Below are 22,878 nucleotides of genomic sequence, written 5' to 3'. Positions count from 1 at the left end.
GGATCAGAATCAGTGAGCTGTCGGCTTTCAGCCCCGACCGTGTCCGTGCTGTCTGGTGAGAAAGGCGACATCTCACTGATTCTGATGAGTCAGCGGTCCGCGCTTTGTGTTTACGTCTTTGTGCAGAATTGGTGTACCTGCTCTCATTTACTGTTTTAGCTGTTTGGTGGTTGTTGAAATGTGGTAATATTTATGTCAAAAATCGATTCAGGTTTTTAATGAATCGATATCACGTTATCCAAGCTAGAATCGATTTTAATTGATAATCAAAAGCTGCTCCCAGTGTAATCATGCTTATGTACATCTGGATAATGACACAAACTAGTGTTTGGTGCTTCACTTTTTAATAAACTAAAAGACTGAAATCAGATTATAGGATCTGTAGTGTTGTTTATTTATATTATGGTACTTATCATTTGTGATATTTATTACTGTGTGCATACTTTATTAGGAGATTAAATAAAAAAAATCTCTTCCTTGCTGGTTCCATCGAAGAAGAAATGCTCAAGTAACTATGTAGCACCTACGTAACCCAATTCCACAACACAGTGTGATGGGAAATCAGCTGTGTTTTTCTGCCCATTTTATTTCGAATCTGGCGCGAACCGGTGAACCAGTCCCTGAATCAGTCACGTGGTACGGACTGCCCGCGAGGCCTCGAACGTCACTGCATACGTAATCAAAGCAAGCCTCGATACGCGCTTCACAAAAACGCCCCCGAGATTACCCGACACACGATTCGAGGCTTCGACATACAGGACACATCACTACTAAAAGCACTTGGAAAAGGCAAGGTCCCATGTAAAATTAGCGCAACAAACTGTATTGTCATTACTGGAAATAACCGTATTTTTATGAGGAAGTTATTTTCTGTTATTTTACGGTAGTATTTTGGCGCCCCAGCTGCCGGAATATTACCACTTTTTTAAGATGTTTTTTTTAACAGTGCATTTCTTCTTGGAGCAACTGTAACCCACATAATTTCTGATTCTGATTGTTTCAGGATACATGAGCTGCCATTATCCAATGACACATCTGCTTACCTGTATCTTTTGCTCATTTCTCCTCCTCTTCTTTTGTCTTTTTTCTAAACTGAAGACATGATGGCTTTGAACTTTTCTTGTCCATCTTCCATTGGTTTTAATTTTGCACTCCAGTATGAACATCCATCCCCCAACCCGAGAATCACCACAACATAACCTAATAGCCCTACACCTTAGTTCACAGAATCACTTTGTCTACACTGTTAAAAAAAACATCTTAAAAAAGCGGTAATATTCCAGCAGCTGGAGCGCACTGCTGTAACTGGAGCCTCGTCGTCTCGTCTCTCTATCTACTGGACTGTATGTAGCGGAGATAACAATAAAGTTTACTTTGACTTCAGCAGCAAGTAGGCGCACCGAGGGTCTCACGCTCACTTTTTGCGTATTAAATTTCGAAAAAACATCGGTGCAAATTATAAGTCTGTATCATAATGTCTGGTGTTTTCGTGTTTGTTAGTTTGTTTTTATTTAGTTTTATTTTGCGAGCTGGTTATTAGATGCTGCTCCAGCCAGCCAGAGAATCCGCCGCTGTCCCGCCCTCTCCACCCTGTGCTGCAAGCAGGAGGCTTTGCAAACGGAGGGCGCCCTTACTCCCAGCAAATGGGCGGCAGAAAACCGATTGGTGCCTATACCACTCCCAATATGCGCTGGCATGACATCGGGGCAGCATGAGAACGAGCAATTTTTTATTTTTTATTTTTTGCCCATGTGCGTGATGCCGCCCCCCACCACGATGCCACCCTGGGCAACCGCCTGTGTCGCCTGTATCAAAAACCGCTACTGCCCTTAACTCACAAAAGATATAGTCTGGAACCAAAAGATTTTGACCCATTAGACCAGTGGTTCCCAAACTTTTTTGCTAGGCCCCCCTTTATTTTAAAAGAAAAATGTTCGCCCCCCGCGCGCGCGCACAAACACATCCTCCAACCACACACACCCATATTTTGCTGCATTGCGGTTTATTTAGTAAACAACATTTAGTAAACAAGTAAGCAAATACAAGTAAACTGCAATAAATTACAGGTAGTAATAAAATAAACTACTAACTCTTTTACGCTATGTCCACACCTACACGGGTATTTTTTTGAAAACGCAGCTGTTTCTATGCGTTTGGACCTTTCGTCCACACGTAAACGGCGTTTTGAATCACAGAAAACGCAGATTTTTTTTAAAACTCCTTTTTTGCGTTTACGTGTGGACAAGGAATACAGAATTTGTCACACAACGTCAAAGGTATGTGCCTTTTTTCACGTCATGCTGTGCGCACATTATTGTTTACATGAGATCAATTGCAGACTGGCAGATAGAGACAAAATACTGTTAATCTGACTATCTTCAGGTTTTACACACTTAGGTATACACGCAGTTACTGTCCCTCCATTTAGAAAGGCAGAGGCGTCACGGTGTGATTATTTTACATGTAGTTGTTTTTTCCTGTGTAATAATATTCAACATTGCTATCAATACATTTGTCAAAAAATGCCTCTCTGTGCAAAATGGGTTTAAAAACATAAACTGTTTGTCCGTGATTTGAACTGAGGGAACAAAGGCAGGATCAGCGTGATATTATTTATATCCAGCTGTAACTTTACTGTATAAAGAGCGAACATCTCCAAAATGTCAGTAGTTAGTCATTACAAGAAGTGTTTGTGAACTAAAAATTAAGAATGTGGGATACTGTTTGTCCGTAATTTGAAGAGCCCAACTCGTGCTTCCAACAAAGGGAAAATCAATTATGCAAGGGAGACCTACCTCGGCACTTGTGCAGGTGAAGCCAAAGGGAAGATATGCTACACCATATTTTCTAGTCTTTGACTTAGAATCAAGTTGGTTTGGAAACATATTCAGCTATGCTTCATCTCCTGCTTTGCCTTTGTGTGGGCGCCCATGCTAGCAGTGTCCAAGCATTTTTTTTTTTTCCCCTTTTCATACCATGCCCCCCTACAATGCATATAGTGAAGGACTTATACTAAACACATTTCCTGCGAAGAAATTTTAATTAGCAGGAATGTAGGACAATGTAAAAGGGAAGGCAATGCCCTGTTGATGTAATTTCTTTAAGTTTTGGTGTAAATTTTTTATTTTTCTGATAAGAGATGCACTGAATTAAAGCAGAGGAGGAAGACCAGTTTTACTTGGATGTAAATATTTGTACAAATGAGAAAATGCGAAAGCAGTGTTTGGTGTAGATGGCAGTGCATTAAAAATATTTTTGTCACTAAAACCGATGAATAATCGTGGCAAATAATTCCAAACTCACTGCTGATGAAAACAATAGTGATAATCATGTTGGTGACAGTTGGTCATAATTGTGCGGAATTCTCAACCGTTTTAGCATTGTTTAGCATTTGGAGGGGGCAACTTGTCCTTCTCTTTGGCTGCTGGTACCAGAGACTTAATGTTAATGAGAAAATATAATAACGTGATTTAATAAGTATATGTATATAATACATGTTAATATTATTCAATTAAAACATCTCATTTTATAAATTAGAATTCCTTAAATTCCTTTACTATTCAGTATTTATTCAGCATTCACTATTAAGTTTTTACTTTTCATCTGATAGAAGGAATGTGATAATTCCACTGCAGATGATTAAAGTTATGTGCTTGGGCCCGAACTGGCTACTTAAGAGTTTTATATAATTAAAATATACAGCTTTTGAATCATTAAACAACTGGAAAATACACCACACTACACATATCACACAATATATAAATAAAATTGAATTGAATTGAATAGATTTACAATAAATTGGATAAACCTTAGTACCATAGCACATGCCCAAATTTCATAACTTAGCATTCACAGCTTAACAGTCATCTCTGTTACACAAGGCTTTCATCAGTTAACTAAAAAGATACCTTTTTTCACCCTCCAATGAGCCCACTCCATTACTAGTTTGCCACAAAAGAAGAGGTAAAAAAAAATGACCATAAAAATGGCAGAAACCATGTTCATTCCATTAATAATATCCAAGACCAAGGTAACAGGTTATAAAATGTTAATACTGTAACTGCTAGCTTTCAACTTGATAGCTGCACTAAACATCCCTTTTGCAGATGTCCCATTGCTCCCAACCAATGACTGGTCCCAATTTTGACTCCAAGTCAGCACTTGACTCGATTACATGACCAGTAGAAATAGGTACACCAAGTTAGCGAATGTTAAATGTCAAAGTAAGCAAAATAAATACATGTTGCAGACGGGAGTTACGTTACAGAGTAGCAGCATTTAGTTATTTAGCATTACTAGTAGGCTTGCAGCACTTTTTCAATTTCTTCATTCCCTATTTAGTGGTGAAAATTCCATTGTGGAAACAAATAACATTGCATTCACAGGGGGATGATAAATATGAAAATCAAAAGAATTATATGTATAGCTGTTGATGATCGCTGTATGTGTGACAATCTTCATGCATGTTCGTGCTTACCCTATTGGGTACACACAATAACATACTTAATTGCTATTATTGTCTGCTCTACTCACCACAGTCTAGCTTTTTTGTATTTAATGGCTCAGTCACACTGGAGTAGATCGCAACCTCCCTAGAAAAAATTGCAATTTCTTTGCTGTCAAAAGCCAGTTGGAAGTAGTTGCTCTAACCAAGGTCACCCAGAGATTAAGCATGCAACTCCCTCGGCCGTCACCCTGTGCGTCATGCCGGCCCCGTCTTTGAAACAATCACTCGAAACAACCAAGTTCATTGCGCACCATACACAGTAATTTTGGTTGTGTTGCATTCTCCAACCACTGTTTTTCCTACTGTGATTGTAGCATAACAACCACAAAGATCATCCTGCTAGAGCACATATAGACATTATCACAGATACACAAGGGAAATGTGGAGCATCTTCCAAGTGCTTTATCCAAAGTTACTGTAAACATTTGGAAAAATGAGACATAAATCATTTTTTGATCAACTTCCAGAGTTTGATTTGAGAACTGTGGCACCTCTGTGTTTCATAGTAAAAATTTGAAGTTAAAAGTTGCAAAAACATTTTACTTAAAACTACACGTCTCATGGGACACCTGGCGATCACTGAAACTCTTACAAACCATAAATAACTGGAAAATTTGGTGCCATGCTTAAATGGTTAAAATATTTCATCTGGTGGAGCCATTAAATAAAAAGTTAGGCAATTGCTTAAAAGTAGTTAGAATTTATTCTTTCAGTTTCATATCTACATCAAATTTATCATCTTCAAGAATAAGAAGAAATGACTGAGCAGAGTCTCTGGGGAATAACAATAAGGGAAACGTAATTTTTCTAACTACAGACGCCAAAGGAGCAATTGTAAACATCCCTTGCTATCTGAGTCAATAAAAAGAGAATGTCTGTAACTGGCTTCCACAAACATTGACTTTATTGTTGTGCAACTACAACTACTCAGACCTCTACACACCCTTGTTGGAATGTTAGAGAGAGGTGTAGACAGAGAGGTCTGAGAAATGACCTGAGAAATGCAGTCATTCATGTTGGATGACTGCATCAGTTGTTCAGATTTAAGTTGTCACACTGACCTAAGGTAGGAAGTGACGTGCTTGTCATAGCAGTGAAGGGGGTGTGGTAGTTAAGCTATTGGATAAAGGGACTGCTGCTGTTGTTAATCTTTAGATGGGGTTTAAGGTTCACCTAACACGCAGGTATGTGTTTGGAGAAAAAACTGTTGACTATTACTGCTGCAGTAATGAACAGGACAGAGTTACTCTGAGCAGCCAGTCATCTTCTGAGAGCAGAGTTACCAGCAATTTTCATCGGACTAAACACTGTTTACAGTCTTGTCTGTTTTAAACACAGGTCAAAATGAAGAGTCTGGTTGTGTATTGTGGACTCATCCTGGCATTTCTTTCGAGCTGCACAGAACAGGCCGGTGTAAAAGTAAGAGCTTTAAAATTCTTTCCCTACTTGGTCTGTCTGCTTCTGTATTATCAGCATTTAAGATGGATATTTAAACGAAGTTAAGACTCACTTTAAAACTGTTTCTTTGTATTGCTAGAGAAAGGACAAAGCAGGTTCTCCTCAAGGTATGGATCATCTTGTTTGTTATTACTCAGATAAGTATACTATTTCAGTCTTATTCTTCTGCTTCTTATTGTGTTTCTTCCTGTTATGGTGTACGCCTCAGGAACAGACTGCACACAGATTAAGACTCTGTCACCACGAGCATCCAGTGGCGTTTATACGATCCAGCCAAATGGAGCCGCGACCAAGTTTAAGGTATCGATCGAGCCAAGAAATAATAACAAAGTCATGTTTATAAGATCGCAGCAAACAAAAGCAGCACCGTAAACTATAAATGCAATTTATCTATCAAATGATTTCACCAGAACAAGGTTTCATTTGGTTATAGATAACAGGATACAGTTTACTTTATATTCATAACTATTAAGTTAACAATAATGTTAAACAAAAAGCACACTGAGCTTCTGGTTATATACTCGATAATATAGCCCTGACCAAGGGTGTAATTTCCCCTTATCTAAATGGATGTAAGATACATAAATATTTATTTTTCTGCAAAATTACCATGACATTTTACACTAGCTAAAATTACTTACACTGTACTTAACATACAATATAATAATTTCTTTGTTTCCTGTAAAAACCCGAGTTATTGTAGTGTACCTACTTTTAAGTATTCATAGGTTAGTATGATTAGATTGTAATTTCAAATAAAATATTGAATTTCCATTTATTACAGGTGAATTACTCCACTACTTGTAGGCCATATTCTAAAATGTTTCTTGCTCCTTAGATAAAAAAGTAGAAGTAAATGCCAGCTGGATTTCTTAATATGTGGTGAATGAACTTCTTACTCAGGTTTACTGTGAGATGCATCCAGATGGAGGCTGGACGGTGTTTCAAAAACGAAGCGGAGGAGCCGTTTCTTTCCGCAGAAAATGGGCAGCATATAAAACTGGCTTTGGAAACCTGACACGTAAATAAATTACTTACAATGATTATCATTATGGTGTAGTGATTTCTTAATCCTAGAGATCAAGAATGGATCTAACATAAAAATATTAAATCTTTTCTTTGTAGTGTAATGTAGTATAAAGCGCTTTGGGGTCCTTAGGGACTAAGTAAAGCACTATACAAATACAGGCCATTTACCATTTATTTCTTTGTGCTTTGACTCTCAGAGGACCACTGGCTCGGGCTGAAAAAGATTTTTTATCTTACCAAGGACAAGTCCAAGAAGTGGACAATGAGGGTGGATCTGTGGGATCATGAAGATGGGACTGCTTTCGCTGAGTACAAAAACTTTAGACTGGGAAATGAGAAAACTGCGTTCAAACTACATGTTGGGAAGTTACGTGGAAATGCAGGTACTGAAGCCTATTGAAGTTTTTACTGTTGCCATAATTCTTTTGCTTTTTATATACACATAAATGTTATTCACTGTTTGTTAATGCAATCAGGTGTTAGATATTGTTCTTTTTTTGTACTTTAAAGAAACCCTGTGAATTTTAGAAATTCATTTTTCCTGATTTGTTTCCCACTCTATCCAAAGGTGATGCCATCCGTGGTGCCTATAAAGGCATTGATCAGAATGGCTATGGCTTTAGCACAGTTGACCGCGATAATGATGGCTGCTCCCCCTGCATCTTTGGTGACATTGCTGAGAGAGCATGTACCTTTAGAGAGGGTGGCGGGTGGTGGTACAGCAAGTGTGGGTCCGCCAATCTAAACGGTGACTGGCATTCCTACGGTGAACACATAGGTTGGGCTTCGGGCCTCCACTGGCGCACCTGGAAACCACCTGCACCATACTCAGCCAAGGCCACAAGAATGATGATCAAGTCGGTGTGAAAGGAACCTCCTCAAATTATCAAGTGCTGATTTTTATTCTGCAAAAAACTTTCAACAAAGCTTTTAAGAAAAGTAACTGTGAAGGAGATATGTAAAATACAATGCTAAAAGCATGAAAATCAGTGTTTTGTTAATGCTTAGTCATTTCTGTACTAAACTGAAAAACATGCCTTCCAGATAATCAAGTTCTACCTGAGTCTCTTCCTGTTAAAGCACTGCTTACCCTCTCTTTTTATGTATTAAAAATAATTTTACAACAACTAAAATATGCCAGAGTCAACATTATTAGCCCCTCTGTTGCCAGTAATTGTGTTGAAAATCCTTTTTGCTGGATAACAGCCAGCAGTCCTTTGTTGTATTTTTCAACAAGTCTCACATGCACCACCTGAGCAGTCCTAGAGCAAATCTCTTAAACTTCTCCAGATTTGACCATCTTCTGGCATGGTTCTTGGTCTTCACCCCTGAGAATGGGATTCAAGTCAGGGCTATGTGCAGACCAGAATGCCAACGTATATTTTTGGACATTGACCCAAGTTTTGCTGCTGACTACTTTCAAAATCTTCTCATATCTTTTTTCATTATTCATATCTTTTTTTCATATTTACTCTGGGGACGGTATTCTTTGGGTTGTGGATGGATTCATTCTTCAAACATGAGCAGTATCTCTTTACCCAAATAGACCTAGTTTAGTCTCATCTGACCACAGGTCATGCTTTTGGTATAAATAATCTTTCTCTAAATTGTCCTTAGCATCAGCTGATGTTGAGGCTCTGTTTCTGATATCTGTCTCTTATCATATAAAGTGTCCTGTTATTGGTCACTTTGGTATATAAATAACATTTTATTGAATTGTAAGTAGTTTGAATAACCAATAACAAAAAATAATTCTTTTTCCAACATAATAAAACTGTAACTAAAAACATAAACCAGTTTTAAACAATACTTTAATCTACAACAGTCTTATGTTTAAATTACATTATATTTAGTCATAAATGTTATTTATTTAGCACCTCTCAAGATAAATATTACAAACAACACAACAAAAATGCGACAACATAAAAACAAAAAGGTTATCCAGAAGCAAGTTTAAAAAGATGAGGTTTTAGTTGCTTTTTAAAAGAGATCACAGCGTCATAGAGTTTCGGGGTCTGGAGCTGGTGCTGGAAAAGTGGATGTTTGTGCATGCAGAGCTCTACAAGTAAAAAAAAAAAACAATCTTAAAGTGGAATCTGAAGTTGATGGAGAATCAGTGCACCTGGATTAATGTATGTGGGTAGCGTTCTGAACAACCTGCAGGCATTCCAAAGATGCTTTATTAAAACCAGTAAACAATGAATTTACAGTAATCCAGATGTGATAAAATAAAGGCATAAATAACAAATATCAATCCAAAGCCTGACACAGTAGAACTCAACCTGGTGATCCAAGTAACAGAAATAAGAACAAACCAGAGATTTAACGCAAGCATTGACAGTGAAGACAGAGTCAAACGTTACACCAAGGTTCCTGATAGAAGATTTAGCAAATGTGGCAAGAGAACCTAAGTTGTCATTAACTTAATCTGTCACGGGATAAGACAAGGACTTCCTTTTTCTTTTCATTCAGCTGGAGAACATTTTTCTTGTTTTTGTCCTTTCATGAATCCAGAAAATACATTCACATGTCTTGTGATATTTCTAGTAAACACTTAACTCTAGAGGTAATACCTGAGAAGTCAGTCAGATTAATGCTCCCAACAGTACTCTAGAAATAGATGCAAATTCACTGGCAGTGTTGTGTAAAATCTGACGTCATTTTACAGGGTTTACATATTTTATAAAGTAATGTTTAGCATTATTAAATTAACAATCAGTGACTATTTCGAGATGTTATATCCCATCTTATGTCCCTTCTTAGTAGCATTAATTTCGGTATTTTTATGTCCACCTGAATACATATCTATGGCAAACATTTAAATTATTTCTAGCTTTGCTCAATGTTACCCCTTTTTACATTTTTATTTTGCCTTTTTGTGTTATTTGATTTGCTGCAGAAAACACAATAAAAGTTGCACTGAAAAGATGACTGTGGCGAAACACATTTTCTTTGGAAGCAAGGCAGCATAGTGAAGCTTACTACTTTTGTGGTAATGAGTAAACTACTCAACAAGTGACTTTGAATTACAACCTACTGTCAATAAAACATAGAGTCTCATAGATTGGTTCATTGGAATGAGCCCGTATGAGGCAATATTCCCTTATGTAAATCCTGCTTGTGTGTCAGATAAGGAGTTCCAGTATTTCCTGGATTGTTGCATGAAAATCCAAAGGCTCAGTTTAATTATTCATTACTATTTATCATGCATTAGACTCAACTCAGTCTGTATTTCTTTGTTATAAATAAGCAAGGAATAAATGTGTGTGTGCATGGGCTGCTGAAAAACAATCACATCTAGCCACCTTTTTTAGGGCATATGTAGGACAAGAGAACATTAATCATGTTTTCAATAATTGGAGGCTGTGGGTGGAGTTCATGTGGCAGGTTGTGGGCCACAACCATCTCCCAAGCATCCACCAGATGGACATTCAGTCCTTTGAACATGGCCCTGAGCACCTTGTCACGCTGCAGCGAGTACCAGTCGCTGTTAGTGATTGTCTCATAGAGCGTCAGATTTTTTGGGTTTGCAGTCCGAATGACAACCAGTGTATCTGGAGCCCTGGACAGCAGCCGCACCACCGCCCTGCGGATGCTCTGCAAACGCCGGATGTAGACCTCAATGGGGAAAGTGCTGAAGTGCGACCAAATGCCAAGAACTACGACGGTATCACTGCCTCCAGTCAAGCTGTCTAATTCATTGGCAATATAGCGCAACTCGCTGATTGGGACTTTGGAAAACCTGATAGGAGGACCATGGCAGCGGTATGTCACCAAGATGTTGTTCACATAGTCTAGAGCCATATAAGGTCCAATTTTTTTCTGGCTATGCAGGTTAAACTCCTTAAGATCTGAAAATAATACAGAGAGAATGATTTAAGTTTCACTGTGAAAAAAATCAAATTGTTGCCAGAGAGGTTTGTGGAGCAGCTACCTGGTAGTGTTGCGTTAAAGTATTCAAACCACTGCCTGACGGTGGAGTCTCCGTATATATGAACCACCTTTCCTTTCAGACACTGAGTGATAGCTGAGGAAGTGTTGAAGTGAGGAACTCTGGGGCCACGTAATGCTCGCCACACACCGTGGAAATAATACCCCGAGGGTCTAGACTTCACAGTGCGCCTACTCACCATGGACCAACCTGAGAAGACGTTAAAAAATAAATAATAGTATATTTTTAACCAGCTGATAAGTCTAATCTTACTGTGGCAATCATGCGTAAGTTAAGCAAATTCCAGAGAAAAAAAGCCACTCTACCATCATACTACAAGATGCAAGACTTCACACCACTATATTCGTTTTGGAACAGTTTAACCCTGTGGCCATCTACATGAAATCATGGCAGCTTTGAACGTATCATAATCTGTCTTGATTGTAAACCTTACAACTCACCACATATGTGGATATTGAAAACTTGCCTCAAACTGAAGATTAAAGAGAGAGGGGGCACTTCATTCAGCATTTTATCTGCTAAGTGCAGCTTGTGTTGTGATCAAAACATTTTGGAAACCAGTCAGAAAAACCAAAAACCTTATCTCTTGCTCATGGTTCATTTATGACACTCTTCTGTTGCAGCTACTTTTAAATTGCATCTGGAAGGTCCTGTTATAATCACTTGCATTTAAGTATGGACCTTAAATTTGTGCAGAGAGCACATCCAGTGGGAGATCAACTGGAACTGTAGTCACTGTTTGACATTTACAGGTTTGTGCAGGTGAATTCCTGAAGGACAGCTGTACTGTAACATTCTGGGAAGTCTGAGTATATCCACTGGAAACTGAACATGTAGTATATATCAGCACACAACTGTGGGCCCACACACAGTGCAAAGAAAATTGTGAGATCAAGACAAGTTGTGTTTTGACACAGTTACGAAGACCCAGCACTGCAAGGGCACAGAACATGGCTTCCAGGGAGTGATCCATGTGAAGCAGTCAAGCTTCTGAAGGAGCACTGAAAAAAACTTCTTATCTCTCCACATGAACATTAACATCGCATCCAAAAACTTTTAGCTTACTCCATACTACTAAATAAAATGTAAAAAATTGGAAAAATTGTAATTTACCTTTAGTTTTTGGCAAAACAGTGACACAGGAAGGTCCCGAAGCTGGAATGGAGACTTTCATGTTGACATCACTGAGGCAAAGCACACTCAACAAAATGATTTAGATTGCAGAGAACAAAACAAAAATACCCTTTTTTTTGCCCATTTACCATTAACACAAGTACAGACAAAGTTTGCTTCATATCTGAGTGTAAATAATTAGCTTTTTGGAAGAAAAGCCTCAAAATCATCAAGTGTGACTGATTTTTTTGTGTCAGTCACTTTTTGCCTCGACTTTAGAAATTCCCCATTTAGTCACACAGATAATGTGGCATATACACACCTTTGAAAAAGGGTCTCTGTGGTCACGAGGTTTTTTTTAAGCTTTCCTTTGGAGTGATTGATCCTGGTATCACAACTCAGATTCTTTGGCTTGTAGCAGAACCACGGCTCGCCTGTACTGAGGTCAGTGTAGTTGCACACAGGCTGCTGGGTTGGACGCAAACATACGTTACAGACAGTAGTTTCATTGATGTAGCCTGAGCGGAAGAGGCTCTTGAAGTAAATCCTGTCAGGGTGTTTTCTGGTCAGACTGCGCAGCACTGTGATTGCCTCACTGGGGTGAACCAGTGTTACCTGGGAGGACAAAGAATGACAAATGGTTGAAGTTAAATATGCAAACCAACTTTTAGACATCATGTATATAGATGTATAGTGGTCATCTTATCAGTATTAATATGGTTTTAGTTGCTTTAGAAATCAACAAGCAAAAGAAGCACTCCAAGAGTGCAAACTGCTACCACACCAGCGCACTCTCTGAGTATTTATCTTTAAGGGAACAGCAATACATTTTATATATATATACATTTTTTTCTTTGTTCGTTTTAAACATACTTTTAGAAGTTTGAAGATTTGACTATTTTCTAAGAAATAGAAGTTCAATTTGGATTTGATGGCAGCATCTAAAAAAAAATGGGATAATGGAAAGAAAAGGGCGGAAAAGTGAGCTCTACTAAAACACAGTTGGAGGAATATTTGGCAGTAATTAGGTTAATGGGCAACATGGTAGTAACATATTTGGGAATAAAGAACATTTCAGAGAGGCCCAGTTTCTTTGAATAAAAGAAAATGTGCAAAAATTACAAATTGTGGAACAATTTCAGAACAATGCTCCAAAATGTAGGATTGAAAACACTTAGCATATTTCATCACCTACAATATATAATATCATCAAGCATCTTGGAGAAATCTCTGTAAGCATGGGATAAGGGGAAAAAATATTAGATAGCTGTGACCTTCAGACTTACAGACAGCATGCATAACTCTGTCATGGAAATCACTGTGTGACCCCAGGAACACTCCCAGAAATCACTCTGTGAACACAGTTCACCATGCAATTTACAAGTGCAGGTTAAAGCTCTATCACGAAAAGAAGACGCAACATGTGAACATGATAAAGAATCACCACTATCATCTCTGGGCTAAGGTCATTTGGATTAAGAAAAAGTGGAAAAAACTGTTCTGTGGTCACATGAATTGAAATTCTAATAAAGAGGAAAGGAAACATGTTAGTAGCACTCCGTTCAAAAGCCTGCTTCTCTGATGTCAGGCGCACCACATTAATGCTATTGGAACTGGCAGCTTGCACATGTAGAAAAGCATCATCAGTGCTTGGTGGGAGGATCCGTTCTTCTACAGGTTTTAGAGGAATATGTGCTCCCATCTAGATGATGCCATTTTCATGGGAAGACTTTCATGTTTCAGAAAGAGAATGCAAAAGCAAACAGTGCATCTTTTGCAACACCATGGCTTCATAGTAGAAGAGTCACATACTGGTTAATTGGGCTACCTACAGTCCAGACCTTTGACCAACATTAGGAAAATAAAATGAGGCCTGTTAAGCCACTAGAATCCTATATCAAGTGAGGATGATACAAAATTTGGTTTCCTTAGTTGTTAAAAGAAGAAGAGATGCCACACAGTGGTAAACACAACCCAGTTCTAACTTTTTCAACATGTATTTCTGCCATTAAATTCAAAATGACATTTTTTCTCCTTACAGCAGGACATTTTCTCAGTTTAAACTTGTTATATTGTTTTATTATGAAGAAAATCCTGATTTATGATATTTGCAAATCACTACGTCCATACATTTTTGGAAGTGAGGTTGTATGATGTATCGCATAATATTGATGCTTAAAGTTGGTTGCAGTAAGAGTCATGCACAAAAATGTGGTCTCGGCTTTAGAGTGTGGCTTTTTGACTGGGTGCAGTTGAAGTTTTAACAAAGTTTAAAGTTAAACGTGACAAGTGCCAAATTAGAGCCAACTTCCATGTCCTTTTAGGACCTGAAACCTTTTTTTTCAGTGTTTATAGCTTGGCTTTCAGATTTACTTCATTTTATGTCAAGTGTGAATTGTGTCTGATTGGTTAGATTCTGTTACCATTTCTGTGTTTTACTTTGAAAGTTGTCTCCTGTGTCTGAATTTTACTTCCCTATCCTTATTTTAATCGTTTGCACCTGTGTCTTGTTTAGTCTACTATCTTGAAATGAGAATCCTACCTTAGTCTGAAGATCATATTGTATTAAAAAGGAAGGTTGACTGAAAGACCATGATCACATTGAAATTCAGTTTTAGCATCACCTCAACCTCTGCGTTTCCTTCCCAGGGTAAATAGAACACAGCAGAATAGGAGCCATTGAGATGATCCACCACTTGCCCTACCACACCTGCACCAAGAGTCGGGTTATGGAGCCGGGCAAGTAAAACGTCTCCCCCAAATTTCTTTGGAAGCCCCTGGAAGTCGTACATTTGGATCAGAATCTCCAGGTTATCATCTTTGTGCCACTCTCCGTCTTCCCTCCCTGAGAGAATGGTGAAGCTGCTGTGTGAGGGATCACTGGTCTTGCTCAGGTAATGAGGAAATGGTAAAGGTGGAGTTTCAGGCCAAGCGACGGACTTTAATAGGAGGTGTTCTTCACGAGTCTCCTTAAGGGACAGTGGTTGGAATTTGCAGAAGTCATAATGTTTGTCTGCGTATGAGCTATGGATGGTAGATTTCACAGTATTCTGAAAATGGGAAACAGAGAGAGAGCACAGCAGACACAAAAATCCATCAAATAAATGGCCAGCAGTTAACAAATTACAATAAAACGTTTCTCTTGAAATTGTATTTCCTACTTTCATGTCTTATTTGTGCTAATACAAATGTCTAATGATCCACATCTGCTTGATCTTCAGTAAAACGAATAAACTATTCAGTGAAGATGTCAAATACAAATGAGTGCACTAAACCCGAGCTTGTTCCAATATCTGAGTTACTTCAGGTTTGTCTGGGTGAACATTAACATTAAACTGACAGAAAGAGATGATTTATCACAATGTTGGCTCTATTTAGGACAATGAGGCAACAAAGCCAGCCATCTTTCCAGACATCCATCCTACAGAACAGTTCCAAGGGCGTAATTTGTGGTCCACGGTCAATTCAATTGAATTTTATTTATACAGCACAAAATCAATACAAAAGTCGCTATACAAACAAAGCGCTTTATATTGTAAGATCGATCCTACAATAATACTTATAGAGAAAAACCCAACAATCGTATGACCCCTTATGAGCAAATATTTTGGCGACAGTGGGAAGGAAAAACTCCCTTTTAACAGGAAGAAACCTCTGGCAGAAGCAGGGTCAGGGAGGGGCGGCTATCTGCCACGACCGGTTGGGGAGGAAGAAGGAAGACAGAGATTAATAACAAGTATGAGTCAATGCAGAGAGGTCTATTGTGACATTGTGAATACAAATCATTATTCAGAGAGTGGGTTGTAACTGCTCTTCATTGATTGTGCTTACAAGTAAAGAGTTGGAAGCTATCTGGTGAGTGAGCTTCAGCGTGTCTCCTCATTCATAAGGGAGCAAACCTAAAAAAAAGGTTTATGGAGTTACCTTGTCCTGGTAAAAGGGACAAAACAAATAAAACTTGAAGATTCTGTATATTGTTTCTCATTCTTTTGCTCAGTTAGTGTAGGTATTTAGTTTTACCAATGGGTAAATAGGAAATAAGACTTCCCCTCCTTACAGTGTAATTGCAAATGACGATGGAGTAACTTCTAGACCTGCCCTATCATATAGGACGAAATACACATAATGAAAAAGAATTTGCATTTGACAATGAGAACAGCACAGTCGATTGTAATAGATTTGAAAAATTTTAGTAGTATACTGTGGATTTTAAACATTTTTACTGAAACAATATTTAAAAGAATTATTTGTGAAATATACTCCTATTTTGTTACTTTTTTCAAAGTTTATATTTAAGTTGTCAGATTAGAAATGGTATTTTTTGTGTAAGAAGCCATTATGTTGCTATTTAAGGTGCCCAAGGTCATTTTGTACAAACATTTTTTACATGTGTTTCCACTCACAGTGACTGTGGGACGTCTGGAGAGGTGTATAATGTATGGAATGTGGGGGTATAATCACCAATCACTTTTTAAATTGGTTTAGATTTATTTGTTACATGCTAGGTGAAAGAATTACTCTCGTATCAGGACTGGTGGAAATAAGATAAATACACCTGTTTACAATGCTTCTTGGTTAGCACAGGTAGACATTTATTTGCCACATAGACAGAGTTCACAGATCAATCCTTCGCCATCATGTCTGCTGGTGATATTTACAACATCCCAGTTAAATACAGAATCCATTGGCAAGAAAACTACACTGCTAATTTTGAAATGTAAAAAAACAAAACAAAAACAATGCCTGTAATTAAATGAAACTATTCTAAAAATACAGTTCATTGAACCTTATCTCACTGCCTAAAATGATTTAAGTCCCAAATAAATAAATAAAGAGACATGCAATTAGTGAGGTTAGGTTAACTGGTGATTCTAAATTGTCCATAGGTGTGAATGTGAGTGTGAATAGTTGTCTGTCTCTATGTGCACGGTGCACCCTGCCTCCTCCCCAAAGACAGCTGGGACAGCCCTCATGACCCTGAATTGGACAAGCGTAAGAGAAAAGATGTATAAATGAATGAAAAAACAATTCCTCACCTCCAGGATGTCCATGAACTCTATCACGAAGCTTAAGGCAAACACGACCAAGAATAGGAAGATGCAGCCATACCATGGAAGGCATGTGCGGACCTTTCTTTTACAAACTTGGAATTTCATGATTGATGAACAGTACTCATCTTTCCCTGCAGTGTAGCAGCGTGACCAGCTCACCTGGTACAGGAAAAAATTAAAGAAAAAATAATATGGGTTGGTAACTATTTATTCAGGGGAAAAGAAAAGTTCTCATAAAACTTCTCTGCAATCATAGAAGATGCTGAACATCTGCCAGCTAATAAAGATGGAGTGATTTTTCATCAAAATATTTGAACGTCATAATGATTGGGGCCCAGCCTGTAAAATATAAATGAGCTTTCAAGATCACTCATAGGTGTAGCAGATATTTATTTATTTTGGCTGTTTATGATTATTTGGTACTTTAACCCTTCAGTACAATAGCAGCACGTTTTCCCTGCATTTAAAACAATATAAAACTAAAACAAGGAAAATGGTTCTGTATAAACTACTGCGCATTTCCATATTCATCTAGGTTTTCACACACACGCACACACACTTATGACAGCTGTATTTGAATTTCACAACTTTGGGATAAATAAACATAAATGACATATGGTCTTATCCTAACAAATATGACCTCGTCATGTTTGTTTTTGCGGATAACTGACTCTAGTTATTGTACTTAAGTCTTTCTTAGCACAAAGCGTGACTCACAGGTTTGACGTGCTGCAGGACCTGGTCTGTGCCATTCTGGACCACTGAGCCTGCTGATTTCCTGGAGCTGGGAAAACGACACGTCGTACTGGGACTAAACTCAGACTTCGTCCGTCTTAACTGTTACTGATAGCTTTACATTGTATTTGTGTGTTAATATTTTCAATCCGACAGGACGTGATTTCTTAATTCTTTCTCCACAGCACCGCTCACTATCGTTATTTCCTGTTTATGTGTGACGTCATGCGGCGCCACTTTCCACGCAGGAGGATAGAAAAACATGGACAGGAGTAACTTCAGCATTGACTTGGATTTTGTTCTTACTTGGCTTGTAGTCTACGGTGCCTGGGAAGTGCAAACCGCAACAAATTAAAAAACGACAACAAATTAAAAATCCACAACAAATTAAAAATCCACAACAAATTAAAAATCCACAACAAATTAAAAAACGACAACAAATTAAAATCCACAACAAATTAAAAAACCGCAACAAATTAAAAATCCTTGACGGAAAGGGATTGTCTGAAATACCGGAAGTGACAAAACGATTAGCCTAATAGGGCTTTTGGAGAGTGATGTCACGAGAGGGGGCATGGCCAGGATTTTTGGTTGAGGCGCCATGTTTCTGGGCCGAACAAAGCGCTAGCGAATGAGGAGCGAAAGTACACGGATAACACCAGCTATGGTTCGTACTTGCTGTGCGGTCAGTTGTAAAGTTAGATCGCACGACCGGCAAGGGAATAAGGTTGAAAATGGTTTATCTTTTCATTCTTTCCCCACCTGGAAGCAACATGAGGCAGCTCATGTTGGATGTTACCAAAAGAAGGTGTCTAGTCTGGATAGAAGCTGTGAGACGAGCTGATATCCATTTCTCTTCCATCTCCAAATATCTGTTGGTGCTCCAGACATCTTCATTCTGGTAAGTTATAGATATGTTCATATCACTCTTTATCCGGTCTTTAAGTCTGACATCACTAGCCGTGTCTTGGCTCAAACTCCGCTGCAGGTCCATAAATCACACGATCACTGTGGCATCACTGAGAGTTGAAAAACTATCTAAAGTCTTTCATCTGTAATAAAATGATCAGCGTTCTGCTCAACCATGTGTAATAATTGAGTTTATCATCCAGGCATCCATGAAAACGAAATTAGCAGGAAGTTAGCTCGCTAGATTCCATCTAAATACAATGTCTGTGAAGGTTCTCAGTCATCCAGGTCATCGTAGTCAAAGGAGCTTGCAAAGAAAAGCGTCTGGACTTCTTTAAGTTACTTGAAGACGTTTCACCTCTCATCCGAGAGGCTTCTTCAGTTCTAAGGTCAAATGGTGGAGAGTCCCAGATATAACCCTAGTGGGAGTGTCCCCCCACAGAGGGACAAAAGGACCCCCTGATGATCCTCTAATCGCCTGAGCCAAGGTGTGGAACTGGGTGTGGGTCCCAATCAGTCAGAGTTTCGGGTGATTTCATTGTGAAACCTGGCCCCACCTTATCATGCGAATTCCTGAGGTCAGATGGCCCAGGGTGTGAGTGGGCCTTAAGGCGTCTGGGAAGGGATCTCAAAACTGGATTATAGATGGCAGAGAGTTGGTGTCGTAAACCACCGCCTCTGTTCAAAGATGGTCGCTCACAGTGGACATAGATGCTTCTTTCACTCCTCTTTCAAACCATCTGTCCTCTCTGTCCAAAATGTGAACATTGGCATCCTCGAAAGAGTGTCCTTTATCCTTAAGATGCAGATGGACAGCTGAATCTTGTCCTGTCGAGGTGGCTCTTCTGTGTTGTGCCATGCGCTTGTGAAGTGGCTGTTTGGTCTCTCCGATGTAGAGGTCTGGGCATTCCTTGCTGCACTGTACAGCATACACCACATTGTTAAGTCTGTGTTTTGGCGTTTTGTCTTTCGGGTGAACCAGTTTTTGTCTGAGTGTGTTGCTGGGTCTGAAGTACACCGGGATGTCATGCTTGGAGAAAACCCTCCTGTCCATCTGCATCTTAAGGATAAAGGACACTCTTTCGAGGATGCCAATGTTCACATTTTGGACAGAGAGGACAGATGGTTTGAAAGAGGAGTGAAAGAAGCCATCTATGTCCACTGTGAGCGACCATCTTTGAACAGAGGCGGTGGTTTACGACACCAACTCTCTGCCATCTATAATCCAGTTTTGAGATCCCTTCCCAGACGCCTTAACGCCCACTCACACCCTGGGCCATCTGACCTCAGGAATTCGCATGATAAGGTGGGGCCAGGTTTCACAATGAAATCACCCGAAACTCTGACTGATTGGGACCCACACCCAGTTCCACACCTTGGCTCAGGCGATTAGAGGATCATCAGGGGGTCCTTTTGTCCCTCTGTGGGGGGACACTCCCACTAGGGTTATATCTGGGACTCTCCACCATTTGACCTTAGAACTGAAGAAGCCTCTCGGATGAGAGGTGAAACGTCTTCAAGTAACTTAAAGAAGTCCAGACGCTTTTCTTTGCAAGCTCCTTTGACTATCTAAATACAATATAGCATGTCCTAACTGAGGGGTTTTGGAAACAAATTCAAACGTACAGCTCTGCTATCACTTCCAACATAAATGAAGACAGAAAACTAAACAGCAGTGACGTTTGTAGTAGGGCTGGGTATCGTCACTGATTTCTAGAATCGATTCAATTCCGATTCACAAGGTCCCGAATCGATTCGAGCCACGATTCGATTTAATTCGATTCGATTAGATTTGAATCTGGGAAATTTTGACAGTCAGAAATATTATAATTTATTATAATTCAGATCAGTACATTTACAGCAGATGCCTTTGTGTCAAAGTAGCTGAGGATAAAACACAGAAAAACATGAAGGTGATTTTCCTGGCCTGGGATTTTATAAAAATATTCTGCAGTACATCAAAAACGAAAGAAAACCATTAATCAACACATGAACATTACCTCTGAAGTTACAGACATTTTATTAGAGACACGGCTGAGCGTTTTGCATTTTGCATAATTTTAAATAGTTTAAATTTGTTCAGTATTGAACAGCAGAAAATAGGTTTTCTTTTCGGAAGTATATAAAACGAAAAAATAAACGTCGGCCGACAGCGCTGTAAACAACAGCAGACTTGTGCATAACAAGCAAGCGAATAATGCAGAAAACAGTACAGAGAGAGAGAGGGGGAGAGAGAGAGCGAGCGCAAGCACACGAGAGAGAGCTGTGCATCGTGGTTGAAGCAAAACAGCAAAAGTCAGAGTGAATTCATGACGATGTTTATGTGAAGCGTAGTTTGGATCTTCTTTTGCTGCTGGTTCGGTCAATATTGTTTGGAGAGAGATCAAACTAACAGCTTTAGAATCAGCGTGTAAAGGGCGTGAACACAAAGCGCGGACCCGCGGATCAGAATCAGCAAGCTGTCGGCTTTCAACCCCGACTGTGAGAAAGGCGACATCTAACTGATTCTGATCCGCGGGTTGCACTGTGTGTTTATGTCTTTGTGCAGAATCCGTGTTCCTGCTCTCATTTACTGTCTTAGCTGTTTGGTGGTTGTTGAGATTTCACCAGAGATTCTGGCATTTCGGGCAAAATAAATTTATATTAAAAAATCGATTCAGGATTTTAATGAATCGATTTTACGTTATCCAAGCCAGAATCGATTTTGATCGATAAATCGATTATAAAAACCCACCCCTAGTTTGTAGGGTACTGTGAGTAAAATGCGTTTGATTTTCCCCCGAACATTCAAATTAGTACAATCATAAATTCATTCACAAGGGACAAATTACAGGGAGAGCATATGGAGATTCTGGCTACGTTAACACTGCACACGAAAGCGCATCAAATCGGACTTTTTTGACCGTATGCGACCCATATCCAATCATGGTATGACAGTGTAAAAACAGCACAAATCCGATATTTTCAAATCCGACCTGGGTCTCTTTCACCGCGGTAAAGTGAGCCGTCATTTGTGAGCCGCGGTCAAGCCAGCCGCCTCTTGTCCGCCGCATAAATTTCCTTGCGCTTTTACACCAGTCTTTACAGTAGCGCCTTTTCGCTTTATATCCCGATTGAAAGCCTAGACCCACGCGCACGCGCGCGCACACATTACGATGGAACAGCCCAATAGAGTCAATACAATTATGTCAATTTCAAAAATTCATTAAACATCATCCTTAGTAGTTGAGGTCCAACTTTCAACACATTCCTTCTCTGGGACACCTACTGTACCTGTGTGCCAAGTTTCAGCCAGATTTACTGTAAAATTCCTCAGAAATTAAAGGAAACTTATATTCAATGCATTACAGTCAATACACTACAATTATGTAAATTTCAAAAATTCATTAAATTTGGTTTTAACGTGTTTTTGAGTACTATGTATTTAAGTAGGGACACACTACGTAATAGATGTGGTATAACCACGTGATGCTCTCGGTAGCCCCTATAAACAAACAACCACTTTTAAACAAATTTGTTAGAAATAAATTTGATTTTAATACATAATTTAATAACTTTTCCTATGTAGGCTTATTTCCTTGAACCCGAAACACAAATTATAAGACTGTTGCTTTGTCCATATCTTTGACTATAATGGTGCGTTAACAATAATATGATTAGTCTGTTTCCATCCGAGACCATTTCGCTCACCTCAGTGGTTTTAAATATATCATTTCGAGTAATACAGGAAATATGTAAATATTCAATTCAATTCAATTCAATTTTATTTATATAGCGCCAAATCACAACAAATGTCGCCTCAAGGCGCTTCATAGATACAGAGAAAAGCCCAACAATCATATGACCCCCTATGAGCAAGCACTTTGGCGACAGTGGGAAGGAAAAACTCCCTTTTAACAGGAAGAAACCTCCGGCAGAACCAGGCTCAGGGAGGGGCGGCCATCTGCTGCGACCGGTTGGGGTGAGAGAAGGAAGACAGGATAAAGACATGCTGTGGAAGAGAGACAGAGATTAATAACAGATACGATTCAATACAGAGAGGTCTGTTAATACATAGTGAGTGAGAAAGGTGACTGGAAAGGAAAAACTCAATGCATCATGGGAATCCCCCGGCAGCCTACATC

General features: G+C 39.0%; 2 protein-coding genes across 3 annotated transcripts; one reads left to right on the top strand and one right to left on the bottom strand.

The window, feature by feature from the left end:
- The first annotated feature begins 5,845 nt into the window (after positions 1–5,845).
- Positions 5,846–9,019, top strand: LOC146498665 (angiopoietin-related protein 5-like). Of its 2 annotated transcripts, XR_014870192.1 has the most exons (7): positions 5,852–5,926; positions 6,045–6,072; positions 6,174–6,265; positions 6,869–6,986; positions 7,192–7,377; positions 7,563–7,939; positions 8,059–9,019. XR_014870192.1 is itself a non-coding variant. In XM_085137871.1 (6 exons), exons 1-6 carry the CDS (start codon positions 5,852–5,854, stop codon positions 7,859–7,861), a joined length of 798 nt encoding a protein of 265 aa, XP_084993997.1. In that variant the 5' UTR covers positions 5,846–5,851; the 3' UTR covers positions 7,862–9,019. The 2 variants fall into 2 exon arrangements, 1 of the variants encoding a protein (XP_084993997.1); XM_085137871.1 differs by having other exon boundaries at positions 5,846–5,926; positions 7,563–9,019.
- Positions 9,020–9,124: 105 nt separating this feature from the next.
- Positions 9,125–18,633, bottom strand: LOC146498664 (NXPE family member 3-like). The gene is made up of 7 exons (XM_085137868.1): positions 17,828–18,633; positions 17,096–17,269; positions 14,684–15,109; positions 12,382–12,674; positions 12,060–12,130; positions 10,929–11,135; positions 9,125–10,845 (listed from the first exon to the last, which is right to left on the bottom strand). Exons 2-7 carry the CDS (start codon positions 17,213–17,215, stop codon positions 10,292–10,294), a joined length of 1,671 nt encoding a protein of 556 aa, XP_084993994.1. The 5' UTR covers positions 17,216–17,269; positions 17,828–18,633; the 3' UTR covers positions 9,125–10,291.
- Positions 18,634–22,878: the final 4,245 nt, after the last annotated feature.

The sequence above is a fragment of the Neolamprologus multifasciatus genome, chromosome 17, assembly GCF_963576455.1.
Source record: "Neolamprologus multifasciatus chromosome 17, fNeoMul1.2, whole genome shotgun sequence".
NCBI lineage: Eukaryota > Metazoa > Chordata > Actinopteri > Cichliformes > Cichlidae > Neolamprologus > Neolamprologus multifasciatus.
The sequence above is the reverse complement of the archived record's forward strand: the minus strand, read 5'-3'. Positions and strand labels throughout refer to the sequence as shown.